General features: G+C 46.6%; 1 protein-coding gene across 6 annotated transcripts in view; it reads right to left on the bottom strand.

Annotated features, from left to right (window-relative positions):
- Positions 1 to 21,771, bottom strand: part of prickle2b (prickle homolog 2b) — a 182,412-nt gene that overhangs the window by 32,785 nt on the left and 127,856 nt on the right. For all 6 annotated transcript variants that reach the window (XM_078414552.1, XM_078414556.1, XM_078414551.1 and 3 more), the window contains one exon: positions 2,882 to 3,065. In XM_078414552.1, the coding sequence (XP_078270678.1) occupies positions 2,882 to 3,013 (132 nt within the window). In that variant the 5' untranslated portion in view covers positions 3,014 to 3,065. The remainder of the gene's footprint in view (positions 1 to 2,881; positions 3,066 to 21,771) is intronic.

Genomic DNA, 21,771 nt, shown 5'->3' with positions numbered 1-21,771 from the left:
TAAAAATAATATACACGTTTTTAAAATTAAAATAACCACAATCAGACGTGAATAAGTGAGGTTGCTGCTCTCTGTTGGCCGGCACGGTGGCAAAGCGGTAGAGTTGCTGCCTTACAGCGAATGCAGCGCCGGAGACTCAGGTTAGATCCGGACTAACGGGCGCCGTCTGTACGGAGTTTGTACGTTCTCCCCGTGACCTGCGTTGGTTTTCTCTGAGATCTTCGGTTTCCTCCCACACCCCAAAGACGTACAAGTTTGTAGGTTAATTGACTGGGTAAAATGTAAAAATTGTCCCTAGTGTGTGTAGGATAGTGTTAGTGTGTGGGGATCGCTGGGCGGCGCGGACCCGGTGGGCCGAAGGGCCTGTTTCTGCGCTGTATCTCTAAATCTAAATCTAAAAATCTACTAGTTTTCATTGAATTAGTAGTGTACAGCATGGAAACAGGCCCTTCGGCCCATCGGGTCCACGCCATTCACATTAGTTCTATGTTATCCCACTTTCGCATCCACTCCCTGCACACTCGGGGCAAGAGGCCAGCTAATCTACAAGCCCGCAAGTCTTTGGGATTCGGGAGGAAACCGGAGCACCCGGAGGAAACCGGAGGAGCTTGCAAACTCCACGCACAGACAGCACCCGAGGTCGGGATCGAACCCGTGTCTCTGGCGCTGTGAGGCAGCGGCTCTACCCGCTGCGCCACCCTCCGACTGAACTTTTCTAGACTGGAGCGCCAGGCTGTTTTGGATCATTTCTAGCTGGGAGATCGTAAAGTTCTATTTCTATAAAGTGAAATTAAATAACGTGCATTCACAAACAAATCAGGATGCTGTGTGGAAACCCTCAATAATGTAACGAGTTGAAAGAACCAATATTTAACATAATGAGAAAATCAGTAATTAGTCTTGGGTTTAGGTTTATTATCGTCATTATTAACTATATAAAATGATGAGAGGCATAGATTGAACATAAGGTTGAACATAAGGCATAGATTGAACCCAGGGTGGAAGTGTCAACATCTGGAGGGCATAGCTTTAACATAAGAGGGGAAAAGTTAAAAATTGTGAGGGGTAAGTTTTTTTTTCACAGGTCCAGGTGGGTGCCTGGAAACCACTGCCAGGGGTGGTGGTGGAGGCAGATACGATAATGGTGCTTAAGAGACTTTTAGACAGGCACATGGTTAGGCAGGGAATGGAGGGATATGGATCACGAAGGGCCGAATGGCCTACTCCTGCACCTATTTTCTATGTTTCTATGTTTCTATGATAGTGTTAATGTGCGGGGATCGTTGGGCATTGCGGACTCGGTGGGCCGAAGGGCCTGTTTCCGCGTTGTATCTCTAAATCTAAATCTAAAAATCTACTAGTTTTCATTGAATTAGTGAAATGTACAGCATGAAAACAGGCCCTGAAAATCAGTAATCAGTCTTGGGTTTAGGTTTATTATCGTCATGGTGGAGGAGGCAGATAGGATAATGGTGTTTAAGAGACTTTTAGACAGGCACATGGTTAGGCAGGGAATGGAGGGACATGGATCACGTGCAGGCAGAGGAGATTAGTTTAATGTGGCATCGTGCTCAGCACGCACATTGTGGGCCGAAGGGCCTGTTCCTGTGCCGTGCTGTTCTATGGTATGATATCTGTGATATCCATCTGAGAGGCCATATATAGGCAGATGGGACTTGGTCCAGGCATCTTGTACAGCACGGACATTGTGGGCCGAAGGGCCTGGTCTTGTGCTGTACTGTTCCATGTTCTATTTCATGTGTTCCAAGTTGAAAGCTTATTTGTGGATGCTATCCAATCAAAGCAGGTAACACTACACCTGAACACAATCAAGCTAAACAATTAGAGCCGTACAATCACAGAGCGACACAGCGTGGAAACAGGCCCTTCAGCCCAACTTGCCCACACCGACCAACAGGTCCCAGCTACACTAGTTCCACCTGCCCCCGTTTGCCCTATATCCCTCTAAACCTGTCCTATCCATGTGCCTATCCAAATGTTTCTTAAGCGTTGCGATAGTACCTGTCTCAACTACCTGCTTCGGCAGCTCGTTCCATACACCCACCACCCTTTGTGTGAAAATGTGACCCCTCAGGCTCCTATTAAATCTTCCACCCCCCGCCTTAAACCTATGTCCTCTGGTTCTCAATTCCCCTACCCTGGGCAAGAGACTATGTGCGACTACCTGATCTATTCCCCACTCTGTGCGTCTACATGATCTATTCCCCACTCTAAGCATCTACCTGATCTGTGCATCTACATGATCTATTCCTCTGAGCGTCTACATAGAAACATAGAAAATAGGTGCAGGTGTAGGCCATTCGGCCCTTCGAGCCTGCACCGCCATTCATGGCTGATCATCCAACTCAGTATCCCGTACCTGCCTTCTCTCCATATCCCCCCGATCCCTTTAGCCACAAGGGCCACATCTAACTCCCTCTTAAATATAGCCAATGAACTGGCCTCAACTACCTTCTGTGGCAGAGAATTCCACAGATTCACCATTCTCTGTGTGAAAAAAACTTTCTCATCTCGGTCCTAAAAGACTTCCCACTTATCCTTAAACTGTGACCCCTTGTTCTGGACTTCCCCAACATCGGGAACAATCTTCCTGCATCTAGCCTGTCCAACCCCTTAAGAATTTTGTAAGTTTCTATAAGATCCCCCCTCAATCTTCTAAATTCCAGCGAGCTACCTGATCTATTCCTCAATGGCTCGAAGGGCCGAATGGCCTACTCCTGCACCTATTGTCTATTGTCTCACTCTGTGCGCCTACCTGATCTATTCCCCACTCTGTGCATCTACATGATCTATTCCTCCTGGGCATTACGCATCCTAGAACAGATTTCAATGGCAGGCACAGCCAGCGGTTTGACGTTACCTGATCGGGCTTCAGTCCAGGAGGAACCCAGGCGTATTCCTCCAGCGCGCAGCCAGAGTCATCGTCGGACGTGGAGTTCCTCTGAAAATCGTACATGAGTTTGTTGACGGTCTTCTCCATTTCCAGCGGCATCACTGTGACCGTGTGATCCTCGCGTGGGCACTTGCAATGCAGGCAGATCTTCCTGCGAAGGACAACACAGCCATTGGTAAAAGCCCACTGCAGCAGGGAAATGACAGGAGCGGTCACAGGCGGGCTTAAAGTCTTGGATACTTAAACACAAATGCATAGTTTGCAGCCCAGGCTCTGGCAGTAGCCGGCTACATCCGAGCCAGCTTCATGGCCGAGCAATGTACGCCTTTTTGTGGTTTACAGGCAGCACAAACCAAGGAGGGTCAAGGAATCAAAGGCTGGTCAGGTTGTTAAAGCTGTCAATGCTGAGTTGCGTCGGCTGTCATGGGAATATGACTGCCAGGCACAATCAAATCAATTAGCCCAAGACTGAGTCCCAAGCGCAAGTCTAAATGTAAACTGACTTGCCATTGCAGCGTTGGAATCGAGTGACGTACCACAGAGGCTGTGAGATTTCACAAACTGTGCTAGGAAGAAACATGCTCGGAGTGTTTCAGTTTTAGAACTATCCTCTCCACGGATCCATTTAAACAGCTCCTTGAACCAAAGAGCAAGAGCAATCAACGCTGCTGAAGAATACTTTATCAACCAATGTCGATCAAGTGCGGGCAATCACGGTGGGTTTGTCAAAGTAATCAGAGGGAAACGCTGCTCTTTCTTGACTGTTACTTTTACCAAGGATTCCCCTTACGACGGTGGGCACAAAATGCTGGAGTAACCCGTAACTGGAGAAGGAATGGGTGACGTTTCAGGTCGAGGCCCTTCTTCAGACTGGGGGTTTAGGGGAAAGGGAAACGAAAGACATTGACATGATATTATTAAGGGGTTATATAAGATTATTAAGGGGTTGGACGCGTTAGAGGCAGGAAACATGTTCCCAATGTTGGGGGAGTCCAGAACAAGGGGCCACAGTTTAAGAATAAGGGGTAGGCCATTTAGAACTGAGATGAGGAAAAACTTTTTCAGTCAGAGAGTTGTGAATCTGTGGAATTCTCTGTCTCAGAAGGCAGTGGAGGCCAATTCTCTGAATGCATTCAAGAGAGAGCTAGATAGAGCTCTTAAGGATAGCAGGAACGGGGTACTGATTGAGAATGATCAGCCATGATCACATTGAATGGCGGTGCTGGCTCAAAGGGCCGAATGGCCTCCTCCTGCACCTATTGTCTATTGTCTATAATGTTCATAAGGTCATAAGTGAAATGAGTATCACCCAGTGTACTCCACCATTCAATCATGGATGATCTATCTCTCCCTCCTAACCCCATTCTCCTGCCTTCTCCCCATAACCCCTGACACCCACACTGATCAAAAATCTATCTATCTCTGCCTTAAAAATATCCACTCACCTTCCCTCCACAGCCCGCTGTGGCAAAGAATTCCACAGATTCACCACCCTCTGACAAAAGAAATTTCTCCTTAGGGATTACTTGAAGTTAGAGAAATTAATATTAATTTGGTTTAAACCAGCATCTGCATTTCCTTCCTACACATTTCCACGTGATGGAACAGTTCATCTTGGACTTTGGTGGAGTTCTGCCAGGTTTTCTCAATTTCCTGTTATTCGTTAGATCAAGAATGCATTTTGCCCAAAACTGTCAATGGGCATCTGCTTTGCATCCTGTGTGCGCAGTTTAACACAAAGTTCCTGCCTCTGAACACACAGCCTTGCTGCAGAACAATTACCAAAACTAATTAAAAACCCTTTTAAGTACAAGTCACATCATATTTGTTAACTGCACAGAGTTCCCTTTGTTTTCTTCAATGTAGAAACATGGAACTGCAGATGCTGCTTCACACACAAGGACACAAAGTGCTGACTGAAAAAGGATGCCGACCTGAATCGTCACCTATCCCTGTTCTCCCGAGATGTTTCAGATTCACTTCAGTGTCACGTGCACTGAGGTACAGTGAAAAGCTTTTGTTGCGTGTTAACCAGTCAGCGGAAAGACAAATGATGATTACAATCGAGCCATTTACAATGTATAGATACATAGACGCATGATAAGGGAATAACGTTTAGTGCAAGGTAGAGCCAGCAAAGTCCGATCAATGATAGTCCGAGGGTCACCAATGAGGTAGATAGTAGTTCAGCACCGCTCCCTGGTGCCTGACCTGCTGAGTTACTCCAGCTCCTTATGTCCTTTTGTGTATTAATTAGCATTTTTAGATTTAGAGATACAGTGCGGAAACAGGCCCTTCGGCCCACCGGGTCCGCGCCGACCAGCAATCCCCGCACATTAACACTATCCTACACACACTAGGGACAATTATTATTATTTTTTTAACATTTGCCCAGCCGATTAACCTACATACCTGTACGTCTTTGCAGTGTGGGAGGAAACCGAAGATGTCGGAGAAAACCCACGGGGAGAACGTACAAACTCCGTAGTCAGGATCGAACCTGAGTCTCCGGCGCTGCATTCGCCGTAAGGCAGCAACTCTACCGCTGCGCCACCGTGCCGAGCATCTCTCTGAAGAAGGGCCTTGACCAAAACGTCACCATTTCATGTTCCCCAGAGATACTGCCTGAACTGCTGAGCTACTCCAGCTCTTTGTGCCCTCTTGTGTATTAATCAGCATCTACAGTCCCTTGCGTCCACACCTTTACTGCCACCTCCTCAGTCACTGCATCACTGGCACTCTATGGCTGTGGTACTTACTGGGTACAAGATGCACCAATGTCAGGTTTCATCAACGGCCACCTCCAAACCTGCAAACTCTCCGCTGCACGTACAATATCACCCGCCGGTCTCTCACCAAGTCAGGCACCATTACGTTCGGTGGTGAATCTGTGGAATTCTTTGCCACAGAAGGCCGTGGAGGCTAAGTCAATGGATATTTCTAAGGCAGAGATAGATAGATTCTTGATTGGTACTGGTTGTCAGGGGTTATGGGGAGAAGGCAGGAAAATGGGGTTAGGAGGGAAAGATAGATCAGCCATGATTGAATGGTGGAGTGGACTTAATAGACAATAGACAATAGGTGCAGGAGGAGGCCATTCGGCCCTTCGAGCCAGCACCGCCATTCAATGTGATCATGGCTGATCATTCTCAATCAGTACCCCTGTTCCTGCCTTCTCCCCATACCCCCTGACTACGCTATCCTTAAGAGCTCTATCTAGCTCTCTCTTGAATGCATTCAGAGAATTGGTCTCCACTGCCTTCTGAGGCAGAGAATCCCACAGATTCACAACTCTCTGACTGAAAACGTTTTTCCTCATCTCAGTTCTAAAAGGCCTACCCCTTATTCTTAAACTGTGGCCCCTTGTTCTGGACTCCCCCCAACATTGGGAACATGTTTCCTGCCTCTAACGTGTCCAATCCCTTAATAATCTTATACGTTTCGATAAGATCTCCTCTCATCCTTTTAAATTCCAGTGTATACAAGCCTAGTCGCTCCAGTCTTTCAACATATGACAGTCCCGCCATTCCAGGAATTAACCTAGTAAACCTACGCTGCACGCCCTCAATAGCAAGAATATCCTTCCTCAAATTTGGAGACCAAAACTGCACACAGTACTCCACGTGCGGTCTCACTAGGGCCCTGTACAACTGCAGAAGTTGTGGAATCTGTGGAATTCTTTGCCACAAAAGGCCGTGGAGGCCAAGTCAATGGATATTTCTAAGGCAGAGATAGATAGATTCTTGATTGGTACTGGTTGTCAGGGGTTATGGGGAGAAGGCAGGAGAATGGGGTTAGGAGGGAGAGATAGATCAGCCATGATTGAATGGTGGAGTAGACTTAATGGGCCGAATGGCCTAATTCTGCTCCTGTCACTTATGGACGTGGATGAATTTGGAGATCTACCCCATTTTCTCCAGCAGTGTCATTTCAATGTTCTGAAACAATCCCGCCAACAGTGCATTCACTTATAGGGTCTTCATGATTCAAGATGGCGTCTTTGTTTTACAATGAATGGTGTGTTGGCAAAGGCATTCACATCCCACAAATGTATAAGAAGAGAGGCACACGGGCTAAAAAAGGAAATATAGACCACAATGAAGAATCTTGAGCCAAAATCAAGTCCAGAAGACGAAAGAAAAGGGACTCTAATATGTAGCGAAAGTTAAAAAAAGTTTAATAAAAAAGCTGTAAATATCTTAGAAACTTAAATTATACATCTGTAAAAGGTTAATACCATTTCCTTTTCCGAAATACTGCCTGATCTGCTAAATGTTATCAACATTTTCAGTTTATCCATTAGTAATCAGCAAAAGGTATTTTTAAGAAGAGGATTTAAGCATTGAAATGCCTTAGTGCAACACTGCCCAGTTTTAGAGTCATAGAGTCTCACAGCACGGAAACAGGCCCTTCAGCCCAACTTGCCCACACCGGCCAACATGCCCCAGCTATACTAGTTGCACCTGGCTGCATTTGGCCCATGTCCCTCTAAACCTGTCCTATCTATGTTCCTGCCTAAATGTTTCTTAACTGTTGGGATAGTCCCAGCCTCAACTACCTCCTCTGGCAGCTCGTTCCATACACCCACCACCCTTTGTGTGAAAAGGTTACCAATCAGGTTCCTATTAAATCTCCCCCCCCCCCCCCCCCCCCTACATTGAACCTGTGTCCTCTGGTCCCCGATTCACCTACTCTGGGCAAGTGACTCTGTGCATCTACCCGATCTATTCCTCTCATGATTTTACACACATCTATAAGATCACCGAAGTTAGACACAAAAAGCTGGAGTAACTCAGCGGGACAGGCAGCATCTCTGGAGAGACCCTTCTTCTGACCCGAAACGTCGCCCATTCCTTCTCTCCAGAGATGCTGCCTGTCCTGCTGAGTTACTCCAGTTCTTCAGTTTCTTCAGTTTAAACCAGCATCTGCAGTTCCTTCCTGCACATTTCTATACGGTCACCCCTCATCCTCCTGCTCTCCAAAGGCATAGAGTCCCAGCCTACTCAACCTCTCCCTACAGCTCAGGCCCTCGGGTCCTGGCAGCATCCTCGTGAATCTTCTCTGTGCCCTTTCCAAATTGACAATATCTTTCCTATAACATGGTGCCCAGAAATGAACACAATATTCTAAATGTGGCCTCACCAACGTTTGATGTAACTGTAACATGACCTCCCAGCTTCTCTACTCAATACTCTATTCCTCTCATTCTTTTTCTTCTCGTGTCTACTGTGGAAATTCAGGAACTTCACGCAGTTCACTGTGTTTGAACAAGGAGCAAGTAGTGGGGTTCCAATGATAAAATCGCTGGAGGAATGCTTTATCGAGGTAAAATTTTCCATTTCTACGTTCTGACTTCACTTGAAATTCCTGTGGCATTTGATTCATAAGTTGTTAAATTGATGGGAGCAGGATTAGTGAAACATCATCCCATATCCGGTGTTTCGTTGACTTAGGCCCAGGAAACCTCGGGAAGGCTCAACGGTTAGTTCTGGCATCCCAGAACTAACACCCCTCAATACCTGCTCTCACCACCTATGCTGCCAGCATCTACTACATCAAGGAAAATACAGATGACAATAAATTGGGACCTTATAAAATGTACCTTTCCCTTCTGGAGATTGTACATAGTTGTGGTGTCAGCATTCTCTTCTCATGCGGCAATCTTTGCAAAATCACCCTGCCCCTCATGTGGTCGGATGGTTCAGTTGCCTGATAAAAGCCGGGAAGAAACTGTCCCTGAATCTGGAGGTGTGCTTCTATACCTTTTGCCCGATGGGAGAGGGGAGAAGAGGGAGTGGCCGGGGTGCCACTCGTCCTTGATTCTGCTGCTGGCCCTGCCGAGGTATAAATGGAGTCAGTGGAAGGGAGGTTGGATTGTTTGGTGGTCCACAATTTGCTGCAATTTCTTGCGGTCTTGGATGGAGCTGTTCCCAAAACCCAAGCTGAGCTTAGTCGAATTCTAACAATACCTCCTCTCCATGAAGCAGCTTACTTTACTCTGTTAACCCAACAAAAAAAAAACAAGAATAAAAGAGTGAAGAAGCAAGGAACTAACTGCAGGGTATAAGAGAGAGCTAGATAGAGCTCTTAAGGATAGCGGAGTCAGGGGGTATGGGGAGAAGGCAGGAACGGGGTACTGATTGAGAATGATCAGCCATGATCACATTGAATGGCAGTGCTGGCTCAAAGGGCCGAATGGCCTCCTCCTGCACCTATTGTCTATTGTCTATAAAAGGAATCGTATCCGAATACGATTTCACCCACCCTTGAAACTCACGCTTGATAGCGCAGGACAGGAGAACAGATTTGCCAATTTCTTCATTATTTTTAAATGTTGAAACGCTGCCTGTTTTAAGACCACTAAATTATGCATCTGAACAAATACTGCTTTGTGTATTTCTTACCTCCCACGCTGAACAGGAGACACATTTAAACTTGTAACCGCTGATCACAATAAAGGCAGCTTTAATCCTTTACACTCATTACACAAGCTCATGAGCAGCTCGAACATGTAAACTGGCAACTGATCCACTGGCTGTGAGAAGACGCCCAGAAGACACGTTGAACAGAATCATTTTTTTCTGTTCCCCCAGTGAGTGCTATCACGAATTAGCCATCCATCTTATTCAAACTTAAAAAAAAAAATTACTTAAAGATGCATTTGCGCATCGGTAGAGTAGCTGCCTTACAGCGATTACAGTGCCAGAGACCCGGGTTCGATCTCGACTACGGGCGCTATCTGTACGGGGTTTGCACGCTCTCCCCGTGACCACGTGGGTTTTCTCCGGGAGCTCCGGTTTCCTCCCACACTCCAAAGACTTTAGATTTAGATTTAGAGATACAGCGCGGAAACAGGCCCTTCAGCCCACCGAGTCCGCGCCGCCCAGCGATCCCCGCACATTAACACTATCCTACACACACTAGGGACAATTTTTTTTACATTTACCAAGCCAATTAACCTACATACCTGTATGTCTTTGGAGTGTGGGAGGAGACCGAAGATCTCGGAGAAAACCCACGCAGGTCACGGGGAGAACGTACAAACTCCGTACAGACGGCGCCTGGAGTCAGGATCGAACCTGAGTCTCCGGCGCTGCATTCGCTGTAAGGCAGCAACTCTACCGCTGCGCCACCGTGCTGCCCAAAGACGTGCAGGTTAATTGGCTGTAGGTTAATTGGCTTGGTGTAAATGTAAAAGTGTCCCTAGTGTGTGCATCATAGTGCGAGTGTGCGGGGGTCGCTGGTCTGTGCGGACTCGATGGGCCGAAGGGCCTGCTTTTGCGCTGTATCTCCAAACTAAACTAAAGAAGGATTATTTTGTCGCTTTCTGAACAAGCAAACTCAAGCTTGCTGCAGTCAATTAATCAGCGATGTAAGTATGTGGTAGATGCAATTGCAGATTATCAGGTAACTTTATAAAAAACTCATTACTCATGCATTGTAAGTGGAAAGAGATCGAACGGTAAAAACAAACTCCCAGACAAGAACATCAGCCTCAGGTGATCGCGTACTTCCGAACTCACACCATCTCTCCTTTCACCACTCCAACACAGGTTTTAAAAGATGTAAAAAGAATCAAAGGATGTAGGGTTAGGGCAAGAAAGTGGAGCAGAGGTGGGAGCTTCTTACCGGATGGCAGAGCAAGCACGAAGGGCTGAATGGCCAACTTTGGACGCTGTTTCCTAAATTCCCCATCCTCTCTCTCTCTCTCTCTCTCTCTCTCTCTCTCTTCTCCTGTCCATCTCTCTCTCTTCTCCTGTCCATCTCTCTCTCTTCTCATGTCCATTTCTCTCTTCTCTCTCTCTCTTCTCCTGTCCATTTTCCCATTCTTCCTCTCCATTTTCCCATTCCCTCCCACCTGCTCCCAAGGTCTTAGATCATGAAATATGTAGCAAGGGGCAGAAAAAGGTGTCTCGACCCAAAGCGTCTCCCATTCCTTCTCCACAGAGATGCTGCCTGTCCCAGCTGAGCTACTCCAGCATTTTGTGTCTATCTTAGGTCACGAGCTTCTGCCTCGAACCGCAGGAGTGAAGACTTGGCCAATGTGCCAACACACAGAGAGGGAGGGGTGAGGAAGAGGTAAAGAAAGGACAGGTGTAAGAATGAAGGGGGAAGAGAAGGAGGGAATGGGAAATGAAGAGGAAGAATGGGAAAATGGACAGGAGAAGAGAGAGAGAGAGAGAGAGAGAGAGAGAGAGAGAGAGAGAGAGAGAGAGAGAGAGAGAGAGAGAGAGAGAGAGAGAGAGAGAGAGAGAGAATGGACAGGGGAAGAGAGAGAGAAGAGAGAAATGGACAGGAGAAGAGAGAGAGAAGAGAGAAATGGTAGGAGAAGAGAGAGAGAGAGAGGAGAGAAATGGACAGAAGAGAGAGAAGAGAGAAATGGACAGAAGAGAGAGAGAGAGAAATTGACAGGAGAAGAGAGAGAGAGAAATTGACAGAAGAGAGAGAGAGAGAGAGAGAGAGAGAGAGAGAGAGAGAGAGAGAGAGAGAGATAAATGGACAGGAGAAGAGAGAGAGAAGAGAGAAATGGTAGGAGAAGAGAGAAATGGTAGGAGAAGAGAGAGGGAGAGGGAGAGGGAGGGGGAGGGGGGAGAGGGAGAGGGAGAGAGAGAGAGAGGGAGGGGGAGGGGGGAGAGGGGGAGGGGGGAGAGGGAGAGGGAGAGAGAGAGAGAGGGAGGGAGGGAGGGAGGGAGGGGGAGAGAGGGGGAGAGAGGGGGAGAGAGAGAGAGAATGGGGAATGGACAGAAAGCGAGGATGGGTATTGGAGGGGAAGATAGAGAACGTGGAATGGGGAGAGAGAGGATGGGGAAATTGACAGGGGGAGAGAGAGGATTGTCAGGGGGAAGGGGGAGGAAGAGAGATGGAGGACAGGAGGAGAGAGAGAGAACGGGGGATGGAGAGAGAGAGGATTGGAATGGAGGGGAAGAGAGAGGATGGGGAATGGAGAGAAATAGGGAGAATGGGGAAAGGGGAGGAAGACCAGTGGAAAGGATAAAAGAAGGAGTGGAGGAGAAAAATAAATGGTGGAGAGAGGCAGTGGAGGGTGTATGTCAGGGAGAGAGAGTTTACTTCTGCAATTAATCAGAGTGATATCTTTTGTTTGACAGCTGTATATCAAGTTGTAACATTTTAAAACTCCTTTATATTTTAAAGGCAAAAAAAAAGATGTAAACCAAGGATAAAACATGGAAATGCATGCCGGCTTTCTGCTTGATTCAAATAAAATCAATTCAGTGAAGAACATGTGTTTCCAGCACTGGAATTGACATATTTCAAAGAAATTTAACTGCTGTGAAATATAACGTCCTTTTTGAAGTTATATCTCAAGTATGCATAAATATAGATAGAAAATAGTTCTGGCAGGCAAAAATATGTCAGTGCATCAAAGAAAAGTGGAACTCGACGCCACCTGTTCAAAATCATTCTGGGAGGGTAATGTAAAAATAAACCGACATCTGTGGCTAATCTTTCAAAAGCCAATTGCTTTAAGAAGCTCTCTGACTATTTAGAACTGGTCTCAGCCCCCAAGTTAGAATCAGTCCCCAACAATCAAGCTGCCATTTAGTTCCCATTCTAGTCCCAAGGAAAAACTAAGAATAAATGAGGAATTGCTTCAAGCATAGATAAAGCCAGCACACCTTCATTATTTACAGTATCTCTGCTGAATCGCGAATGATCCCACGGTATTGTTTGTATAAGAAAATAACTGCAGATGCTGGTACAAATCGAAGGTACATATTCACAAAATGCCGGAGTAACTCAGCAGGTCAGGCAGCATCTCAGGAGAGAAGGAATGGGTGACGTTTCGGGTCAAGACCCTACTTCAGACTGGAGAAGGGTCTCGACCCGAAACATCACCCATTCCTTCTCTCCTGAGATGCTGCCTGACCTGCTGAGTTACTCCAGCATTTTGTGAATAAATACCCACGGTATTGTTTTAATATTTTTCCTACTTGGACTGACTTAAAACACTTTTCAATACTCCGTGGCCTTGTAACTCTCTGCACTTATGCATCTCATTGAGGTGTATAAAACCAAGAGAGGAATAGATCGGGTAGATGTACAGAATCTCTTGCCCAGAGTCGGGGAATCGAGGAACATAGGACATCGTTTCAAGGTGAAGGGGGAAAAGACTTAATAGGGTTTTCTCTGGGTGCACCAGTCTCCCCCCACACTCCAAAGACGCACAGATTTGTAGGCTAATTGGCTTGGTATAATCATAGATTGTCCCCAGTGTGTGTAAGGATAGTGCAAGTGTGCGGGGATCGCTGGTCGGTGCAGACTCGGTGGGCCGAAGGGCCTGTTTCCATGCTGTATCTCGAAACTAAACTAAATTAAATCATCTAAATGGAAAATGAGTTCATCTTCTAGATTTTCATTCAAAAATAAATCAATTATTGCAACCAATTAGACTCCAGGTATATTATCTAGATATATGATTCATTTGTACCAAATAATTTACAAGGCTTATTCCTTTACTTCACAGGTTGAATGATGGAAAATATATTAATGTGATTTCTGTAGCAAGCAAGCAAATTGGTATCTCTTGTGCAGTTTGTTAGTTTTCACAAATTACTCCCCCCTCATCAACAATTTGCAACAGCAAGCTGCTTTGTGTAAAGCATTCTGTTCAACCCCATCTGTACGATTTGACAGTCGTAGTTACTTAAATAGCTTTAAGAGCAATCTTTCTGACGTGCTTCAAACGAAATAAACTTGTACAGTATTTTCGGGAAGAAAATCTGCAGAGACAAGAACCAGAGTTGCTGCCTCACAGCGGGTTCGATCCCGACTACGGGTGCTGCCTGTATGGAGTTTGTACGTTCTCCCCGTGACCCGCGTGGGTTTTCCCCGGGTGCTCCGGTTTCCCCCCACACTCCAAAGTGTTTTGTACAAAGGTTTGTAGGTTAATTGGCTTTGGTAGAAAATTGTAAATTGTCCTCAGTATGTACGATAGTGCTAGTATACGGGGATCGCTGGTCGGTGCAGAAGGGCCTGTTTCCACGCTATATCTCTAAACTAAACTAAACAATAGACAATAGACAATAGATACAGGAGGAGGCCATTCGGCCCTTCGATCCAGCACCACCATTCAATGTAATCATGGCTGATCATTCTCAATCAGTACCCCGTTCCTGCCTTCTCCCCATACCCCCTGACTCCGCTATCCTTAAGAGCTCCATCTAGCATAATAATCTACAAAGCTGTACATCTTTGGAGTGTGGGAGGAAACCGAAGATCTCTCAGAAAACCCACCCATGTCACGGGGAGAACGTACAAACTCCGTTCAGACAGCGCCGGTAGTCAGGATCGAACCCGGGTCGCCAACGTTGTAAGCGTCACGAGCAGAAACTAAACAGGCACAGTGGCGGTGCTGTGGTAAAGATGCTGCCTCACAACGCCAGAGGACCCGGTTCGATCCTGACCTCGGGTGCTGTCTGTGTGGAGTTTGCATGTTCTCCCTGTGGCTGCGTGCTATTGAGGGCGTGCAGCGTAGGTTTACTAGGTTAATTCCCGGAATGGCGGGACTGTCATATGTTGAAAGACTGGAGCGACTAGGCTTGTATACACTGGAATTTAGAAGGATGAGAGGGGATCTTATCGAAACATATAAGATTATTAAGTGGTTGGACACGTTAGAGGCAGGAAACATGTTCCCAATGTTGGGGGAGTCCAGAACAAGGGGCCACAGTTTAAGAATAAGGGGTAGGCCATTTAGAACTGAGATGAGGAAAAACTTTTTCAGTCAGAGACTTGTAAATGTGTGGAATTCTCTGCCTCAGAAGGCAGTGGAGGCCAATTCTCTGAATGCATTCAAGAGAGAGCTAGATAGAGCTCTTAAGGATAGCGGAGTCAGGGGGTATGGGGAGAAGGCAGGAACGGGGTACTGATTGAGAATGATCAGCCATGATCACATTGAATGGCGGTGCTGGCTCGAAGGGCCGAATGGCCTCCTCCTGCACCTATTGTCTATTGTCTATTGCGTGGGTTTCTTCCGGGTGCTCGAAGAAACATAGAAACATAGAAACATAGAGGGGAATTATGTCACGTGCTTCTGAAGTTACATCGGATGAACGAACAGTGTGTGCCAGCTCCTCCCACATCCCAAAGACGTGCGGGTTTGTAGGTTAACTGGCCTCTGAAAATTGCCCTTAGTGCATAGGGAGTGGATGAGAAAATGGGCTAACATGGCACATAGTCAGAGGGTATGGGGAGAAGGCAGGAACAAGGTGGTACTGATTGAGAATGATCAGCCATGATCACATTGAATGGCGGTGCTGGCTCGAAGGGCCGAATGGCCTCCTCCTGCACCTATTGTCTATTGTCAAACTGGTGTGAGTGGGTGATCGATGGATGGCCTGGACTCGGCGGGCCAAAGGATGTGGTTTCCACGCTGTAATCTCTAAACTAAACTAAAAACACGATACACTAGGCTGTGCATCAACGGAGCAAAGAATATGTCAAATTGTGACACTTTGCCAAGACTTCTTAGCTTGATTTCCCATCTCACATTCAGCCCATGAACCAAAGGGACTCGGGCACTACGCTCAGTTGGAATTTCTCCACAGCAGACCAAAGCGGGCTCGTTTTACTTTTCTGGAACAAGCCACAATCCATCTGAACAAGCCATCTGACAATCAAACACACCGTCCTCGAAAAATCCGAGTTAATCCATAAAATAAAGTGCCGGACTTTGCAATCCATCTGTCTCCAGAATGCAAACGAAGTTAATGATTCTGAAGAAGGGTCCTGACCCAGAACGTCACCTATCCATGTTGATGCAGAGGCGCTGTTACTCCACTATTACTCCAGCACTTTGTATCCTTTAATGATTGAACAAGTCAATGCAGTTACATCAAAATAATTAGCAGTCCCTCCGGCTCCATTGTCAATGATTCATGGTGCATAAAACCATGTCATAGCAGCGTAGCTGTTTATAAATGTCACCGTATAAGGTCAAATGTTCCAAAAGATGGATTGATCATGAATAAGCATCAGTAATAATTACATGCGTTTCAACTCAGAGTTGCTGTAATTGTGAATATTATTGCAAAATTCCTGGCGTTAGTTTCAGATTCAGATTAGTTTAAGAAAATAACTGCAGATGCTGGTACAAATCGAAGGTATTTATTCACAAAATGCTGGGGTAACTCAGCAGGTCAGGCAGCATCTCAGGAGAGAAGGAATGGGTGATGTTTTCCCCGGGCACTTTCCCCTGCAACCGCAGGAGATGCAACACCTGTCCCTTTACCTCCCCCCTCAACATCCAAGGACCCAAACAGTCTTTCCAGGTGAGACAGAGGTTCACCTGCACCTCCTCCAACCTCATCTATTGTATCCACTGCTCCAGATGTCAACTTCTTTACACTGGCGAACCCAAACGCAGGCTCGGCGATCGTTTCGCTCAACACCTTCGCTCAGTCCGCCTTAACCAATCTGATCTCCCGGTAGCTGAGCACTTCAACTCCCCCTCCCACTCCCAGTCTGACCTTTCTGTCATGGGCCTCCTCCAGTGCCATAGTGAGGCCCACCGGAAATTGGAGGAACAGCACCTCGTATTTCGCTTGGGCAGCTTGCAGCCCAGCGGTATGAACATTGACTTCTCCAACTTTAGATAGTTCCTCTGTCCCTCTCTTCCCCTCCACCTTCCCAGTTCTCCCTCTATCTTCCTGTCTCCACCTATATCCTTCCTTTGTCCCGCCCCCCTGGCATCAGTCTGAAGAAGGGTCTCAACCTGAAACGTCACCCATTCCTTCTCTCCTGAGATGCTGCCTGACCTGCTGAGTTACTCCAGCATTTTGTGAATAAATACCTTCGATTCAGATTAGTTACTGTCTTATACACCGGGCACAATGAACTTATTTGTCTGGGAGAGAGTTGTAGAGCAGAGGGATCTGGATGTACAGGTGCACAGCTCCCTAAAAGTGGCATCATAGCTAGGTAGGGTGGTAAAGAAGGCTTTTGGTATATTGGCCTTCATCATTCAGGCTGGTGGGTATTGAAATTGAGACACTCAGTTGTACAAGCTTTTCTACAATACCCTCCTAAATTTTAGTCAAGAGTGTTTTATTGTCATGTGTCCCGAAACGGAACAATGAAATTCTTACTAGTAGCAGCACAACAGGTCCGTAAACATGTGTAGGGAGGAACTGCAGATGCTGGTTTAAACCGAAGACGGACACAGAAAGCTGGAGTAACTCAGCGGGACAGGCGGCATCTCTGGAGAGAGGGAACGGGTGACGTTTCGGGATGAGTTGAAGGAGAGATGTGTAAACATAGTACTCGGCAAACACCATGAGAAACAACGAAAGCAGTTCAGTATACACACAAAAACAAACAACAAGAGTTCATTTTAGTATTTTAAGTTACAAATTGAGCATAATTATGTTTAGACGGCTCATAAGTCATGATGAAGAAAGACACCAAAAGTTGGAGTAACTCAGTGGGGTCAGGCAGCATCTCTGGAGAAAAGGAATAAGTGACGTTTCGTGTTGAGACCCTTCTTCAGACTGGAGTCCGAAGAAGGTTCTCGACCCGAAAATTAGTACTCGGCAAACACCATGAGAAACAACGAAGAAAGTTCAGTCTACACACAAAACAAACAACAATAGTGCATTTTAGTATTTTAAGTTCCAAACTGGGCATATCATATCATATATATACAGCCAGAAACAGGCCTTTTCGGCCCTCCAAGTTCGTGCCGCCCAGCGATCCCCATACATTAACACTATCCTACACCCACTAGGGACAATTTTTACATTTACATTTACCCAGCCAATTAACCTACATACCTGTACGTCTTTGGAGTGTGGGAGGAAACCGAAGATCTCGGAGAAAACCCACGCAGGTCACGGGGAGAACGTACAAACTCCGTACTGTGCAGCACCCGTAGTCAGGATCGAACCGGACACCTGAGTCTCCGGCGCTGCATTCGCTGTAAAGCAGCAACTCTACCGCTGCGCTACCGTGCCGCCCGGTATTATAATTATAAACATAATTATAATAATAATTATGTTTATAAGGCTCCTGCTTCATGCTGAAGACTGGAGTCTGAAGAAGGGTCTCAACCCAAAATGTCACCTATTCCTTTTCTTCAGAGACGCTGCCTGTCCCGCTGAGGCACTCCAACTTTTTGTGTCTATCTTCGGTTTAAACCAGCACCTGCAGTTCCTTGCATTTAGTCCTACTTCGACCATTTACACCATTTAGTCCCTCTCTGCGTGGTATCGCAGCTGCACGGAGGCGGAGAGGAGAGCTCTTCAGCGGATAGGCTACAGAGCTCAGAAGATTATCGGGACGCGGCTACCAGCTTTGGAGGGCATCTACAACACACGATGCCTCAGGAAAGCCACCAGCATTCACAAAGACTCCTCACACCCCTGCAACAGTCTGTTCGAACTTCTACCATCGGGCAGACGATACAAGGCCTTCTACGCCCACACCTCCAGACTCAGGAACAGCTTCATCCCCAGGGCCATAGCTGCCATGAACCGGTCCTGCTGAGTGCGTCTCCCCCATGAACTGTCTCCTTCGGATGGTCACGTCGCATAGCGACCCGGCACAGACCTATTTGCACTTTATACTGTTTTATAAGAAAATAACTGCAGATGTTGGTACAAATCAAAGGTATTTATTTCACAAAATGCTGGAGTAACTCAGCAGGTCAGGGAGCATCTCTGGAGAGACATTTCGGGTCGAGACCCTTCTTCAGACTGATCTGAATTTATACTGTTTTAACTGTTTTTAATTTTGTTTCTCTGGCTTGTCTAAATTTCTGTTGATTAGCTAATTAATTTATTGCATCGAATGGAAGTCGCATTCCCAATCTCGTTGTGCGCCTGTACAATGACAATCAAGATATATTGTATTGTATTGTATTGTATTCACGCTTTTACTTTGCAATTCCCTCATTTAATTCCTGATTTTAAAATATTTTATATAATTGAGAAATCCGAGTTTTCCTGCGGTCCTTCCGCTGCTAGGTGATATGTTTACGTGAGCTTTAGTTCAATGTTTGGAACGTTTTCCTTCTCTGGATGTTGTGTGAAAAGTTGTCAACGTGACTGGCAGTCCGACTGTCTTCTGACGCCAGGGATCCCATTGAATTGCTGTCCAACATCAATAGCGCCAGAAAAACGAGTTCTCTCTGGACATAGTTACAACGGAAGCTGTTTTTTCGAGAGCCACAGTGAGAGCCTTTGTGTTGATCATCGACTGTAAATCCTAAGGTTTCAAACAATAAAAATCTGAACTGGAAACGGTATTATGGATACTGGAAGCAAGTCAACAGTGTGTCACGCACCCCAAGATTTATCTTTTTATATCGTTATTAAATCGAGCGGCACGGTGGCACAGCGGTAGAGTTGCTGCCTCACAGCGTCAGAGATCCAGGTTCGATCCTGACTACGGGTGTGCCTGCACGGAGTTTGTACGTTCTCCCTGTGACCGTGTGGAGTTTCTCCGGGTGCTCCGGTTTCCTCCCGCACTTCAAAGAAGCAGTCTGAAGAAGGGTCTCGACCCGAAACGTCACCCATTCCTTCCCTCCTGAGATGCTGCCTGAGTTACTCTAGCATTTTGTGAATAAATACCAGGTTTGTAGGTTGAATGGCTTGGTATAATTGTAAATTGTCCCTAGTATGTAGGACAGCGTTAATGTGCGGGGATCGCTGTTCGGCGTGGACCCGGTGGGTTGAAGGGCCTGTGTTCTCGTTGTATCTCTAAACTAAACTAAAACTTCAATTCTCATAAGTTAAAATCGGGACTCGGGCATGCATGTGGATGAGGCAGAATGGGAAGAATGGTGGAACAGAGGATTTAGTTTCAGTTTAGTTTAGAGATACAGCGCGGAAACAGGCCCTTCGGCCCACCGAGTCCACACTGACCAGCGATCCCCGCACATTTGCACTGCCCTACACACACTAGGGACACGTTACACTTATACCAATCCATTTAACCTACAAGCATGTACATCTTTGGAGTGTGGGAGGAAACAGAAGATCTCGGAGAAAACGCACTTGGTCACGGGGAGAACGTGCAAACTCTGTACAGACAGCAGCCGTAGTCGGGATGGAACCCGGGTCTCTGGCGCTGCAAGCGCTGTAAGGCAGCAACTCTAGCGCTGCGCCACCGTGCCGCCCTAAGCAACAGCATAGTTTCTCTATTTAAAAGAGGCCATGCAATGGAAGGGTTGGAAAGGCTCGTGGAGGCCAAGTAAATAACATTTTAACTTTCGAAGAGTACAGGCATGTGACGTGTGAATACTCAGTCAGCTCTACATTCATGTGGAGACAGCAGGACCCAAGGGCCCATTTGAAAGGGTGCTTCTGGTGAAGATGATTGTGTATAAAATCATGAGAGGAACAGATTGGGCACATGCAAAGAGTCACATGCACAGAGTCTCTTGTAAAGAGTGGGGGGAAATAGAGAACCAGAGGACATCGGTTTAATGTGAGGGGGGAAAGATTTGATGTGAACCTGAGGGCTGACTGTTTTACACAGAGGGATGGTGGGTGTATGGAACGAGCTACCAGATGAGGTAGTTGAGGCAGGGACTGTCTCAATGTTTTACGGTACATGGATTGGATAGGTTTAGAGAGATGTGGGCTAAAAGCAGGCAGGTGGGACTAGTGTAGATGGGACATGTTGGTTGGTGTGGGCAAGTTCACAAATTATAGGAGTAAAATTAGGCCATTCGGCCCATCGAGTCCGCCATTCAATCATGGCTGAGCTCTGCCTCCTAATCCCATCTTCCTGCCTTCTCCCCATAACCCTTGACACCCGTTCTAATCAAGAATTTGTCTATCTCTGCCTTAAAAATATCCATTGCCTTGGCCTCCACAGCCCTCTGTAGCAATGAGTTCCACAGATTAACTACCCTCTGACTAAAGAAGTTCCTCCTCACCTCCTTTCTAAAAGAGCGCCCTTTAATTCTGAGGCTGTGACCTTTGGTCCTGGACTCTCCCACCAGAGGAAACATCCTCTCCACATCCACTCTATCTGTGCCTTTCATTATTCTGTAAGTTTCAATGAGGTCCCAGCTCAACCTTCTAATCTCCAGCGAGTACAGGCCCAGTGCTGTCAAACGCTCATCATATGCTAACCCACTCATCCCTGGAATCATTCAGACCTGAAAGTTGGGCCGCTGGGCCTGACTCCACGCTGTGACACTCGATGAGGAATTGACCAGCGATGAGCCCCAGCCAACAGGCATGCATTGGGACACTGAGGTTTCGGGAACTTAATGCGGTTGACAAACGATGGCAGAATGAATCAATGGTCCAGCCATAAATAGATCGATGAGCGCACAGCACCACGCATCAGAACAGATTCATCTCGTTAACTTAGCAGTTGTGAGAACATTCACAAACATCCCACACTCTACAGTGCTGGCCCTCCCAGTGTGTTCCAGGCTTGGGAATCTTGAAAAAAAACAACCTTCTGCCACTCCGCACATCCTGTGGAAAGAAACGCTCGCTTGGAGAGAAACATAGAAACATCGAAAATAGGTGCAGGAGTAGGCCATTCGGCCCTTCGAACCAGCACCGCCATTCAATATGATCACGGCTGATCATCCAAAATCAGTACCCCGTTCATGCTTTCTCCCCATATCCCTTGATTCCGTTAGCCCTGACAGCTATATCCAACTCTCTCCTGAATACATCTTTACTGTCTTTGCTACATCATAGACCAGAGAACAGTAGAACACAAGGACGGAGCCTTCAGCAGACTATGTCTGTACTGAATATAATGGCACGCCCAACTCTCATCTACCTGCACATAATCCATATCCTTCTGTTCCTGCATATCCTTCTATTCCTCCATATACCTCTATTTCTCCTTATCCCTCTGTTCCTCCA

This window comes from Rhinoraja longicauda, chromosome 17, assembly GCF_053455715.1.
Source record: "Rhinoraja longicauda isolate Sanriku21f chromosome 17, sRhiLon1.1, whole genome shotgun sequence".
Classification (NCBI taxonomy): Eukaryota; Metazoa; Chordata; class Chondrichthyes; order Rajiformes; family Arhynchobatidae; genus Rhinoraja; species Rhinoraja longicauda.
The sequence above is the reverse complement of the archived record's forward strand: the minus strand, read 5'-3'. Positions and strand labels throughout refer to the sequence as shown.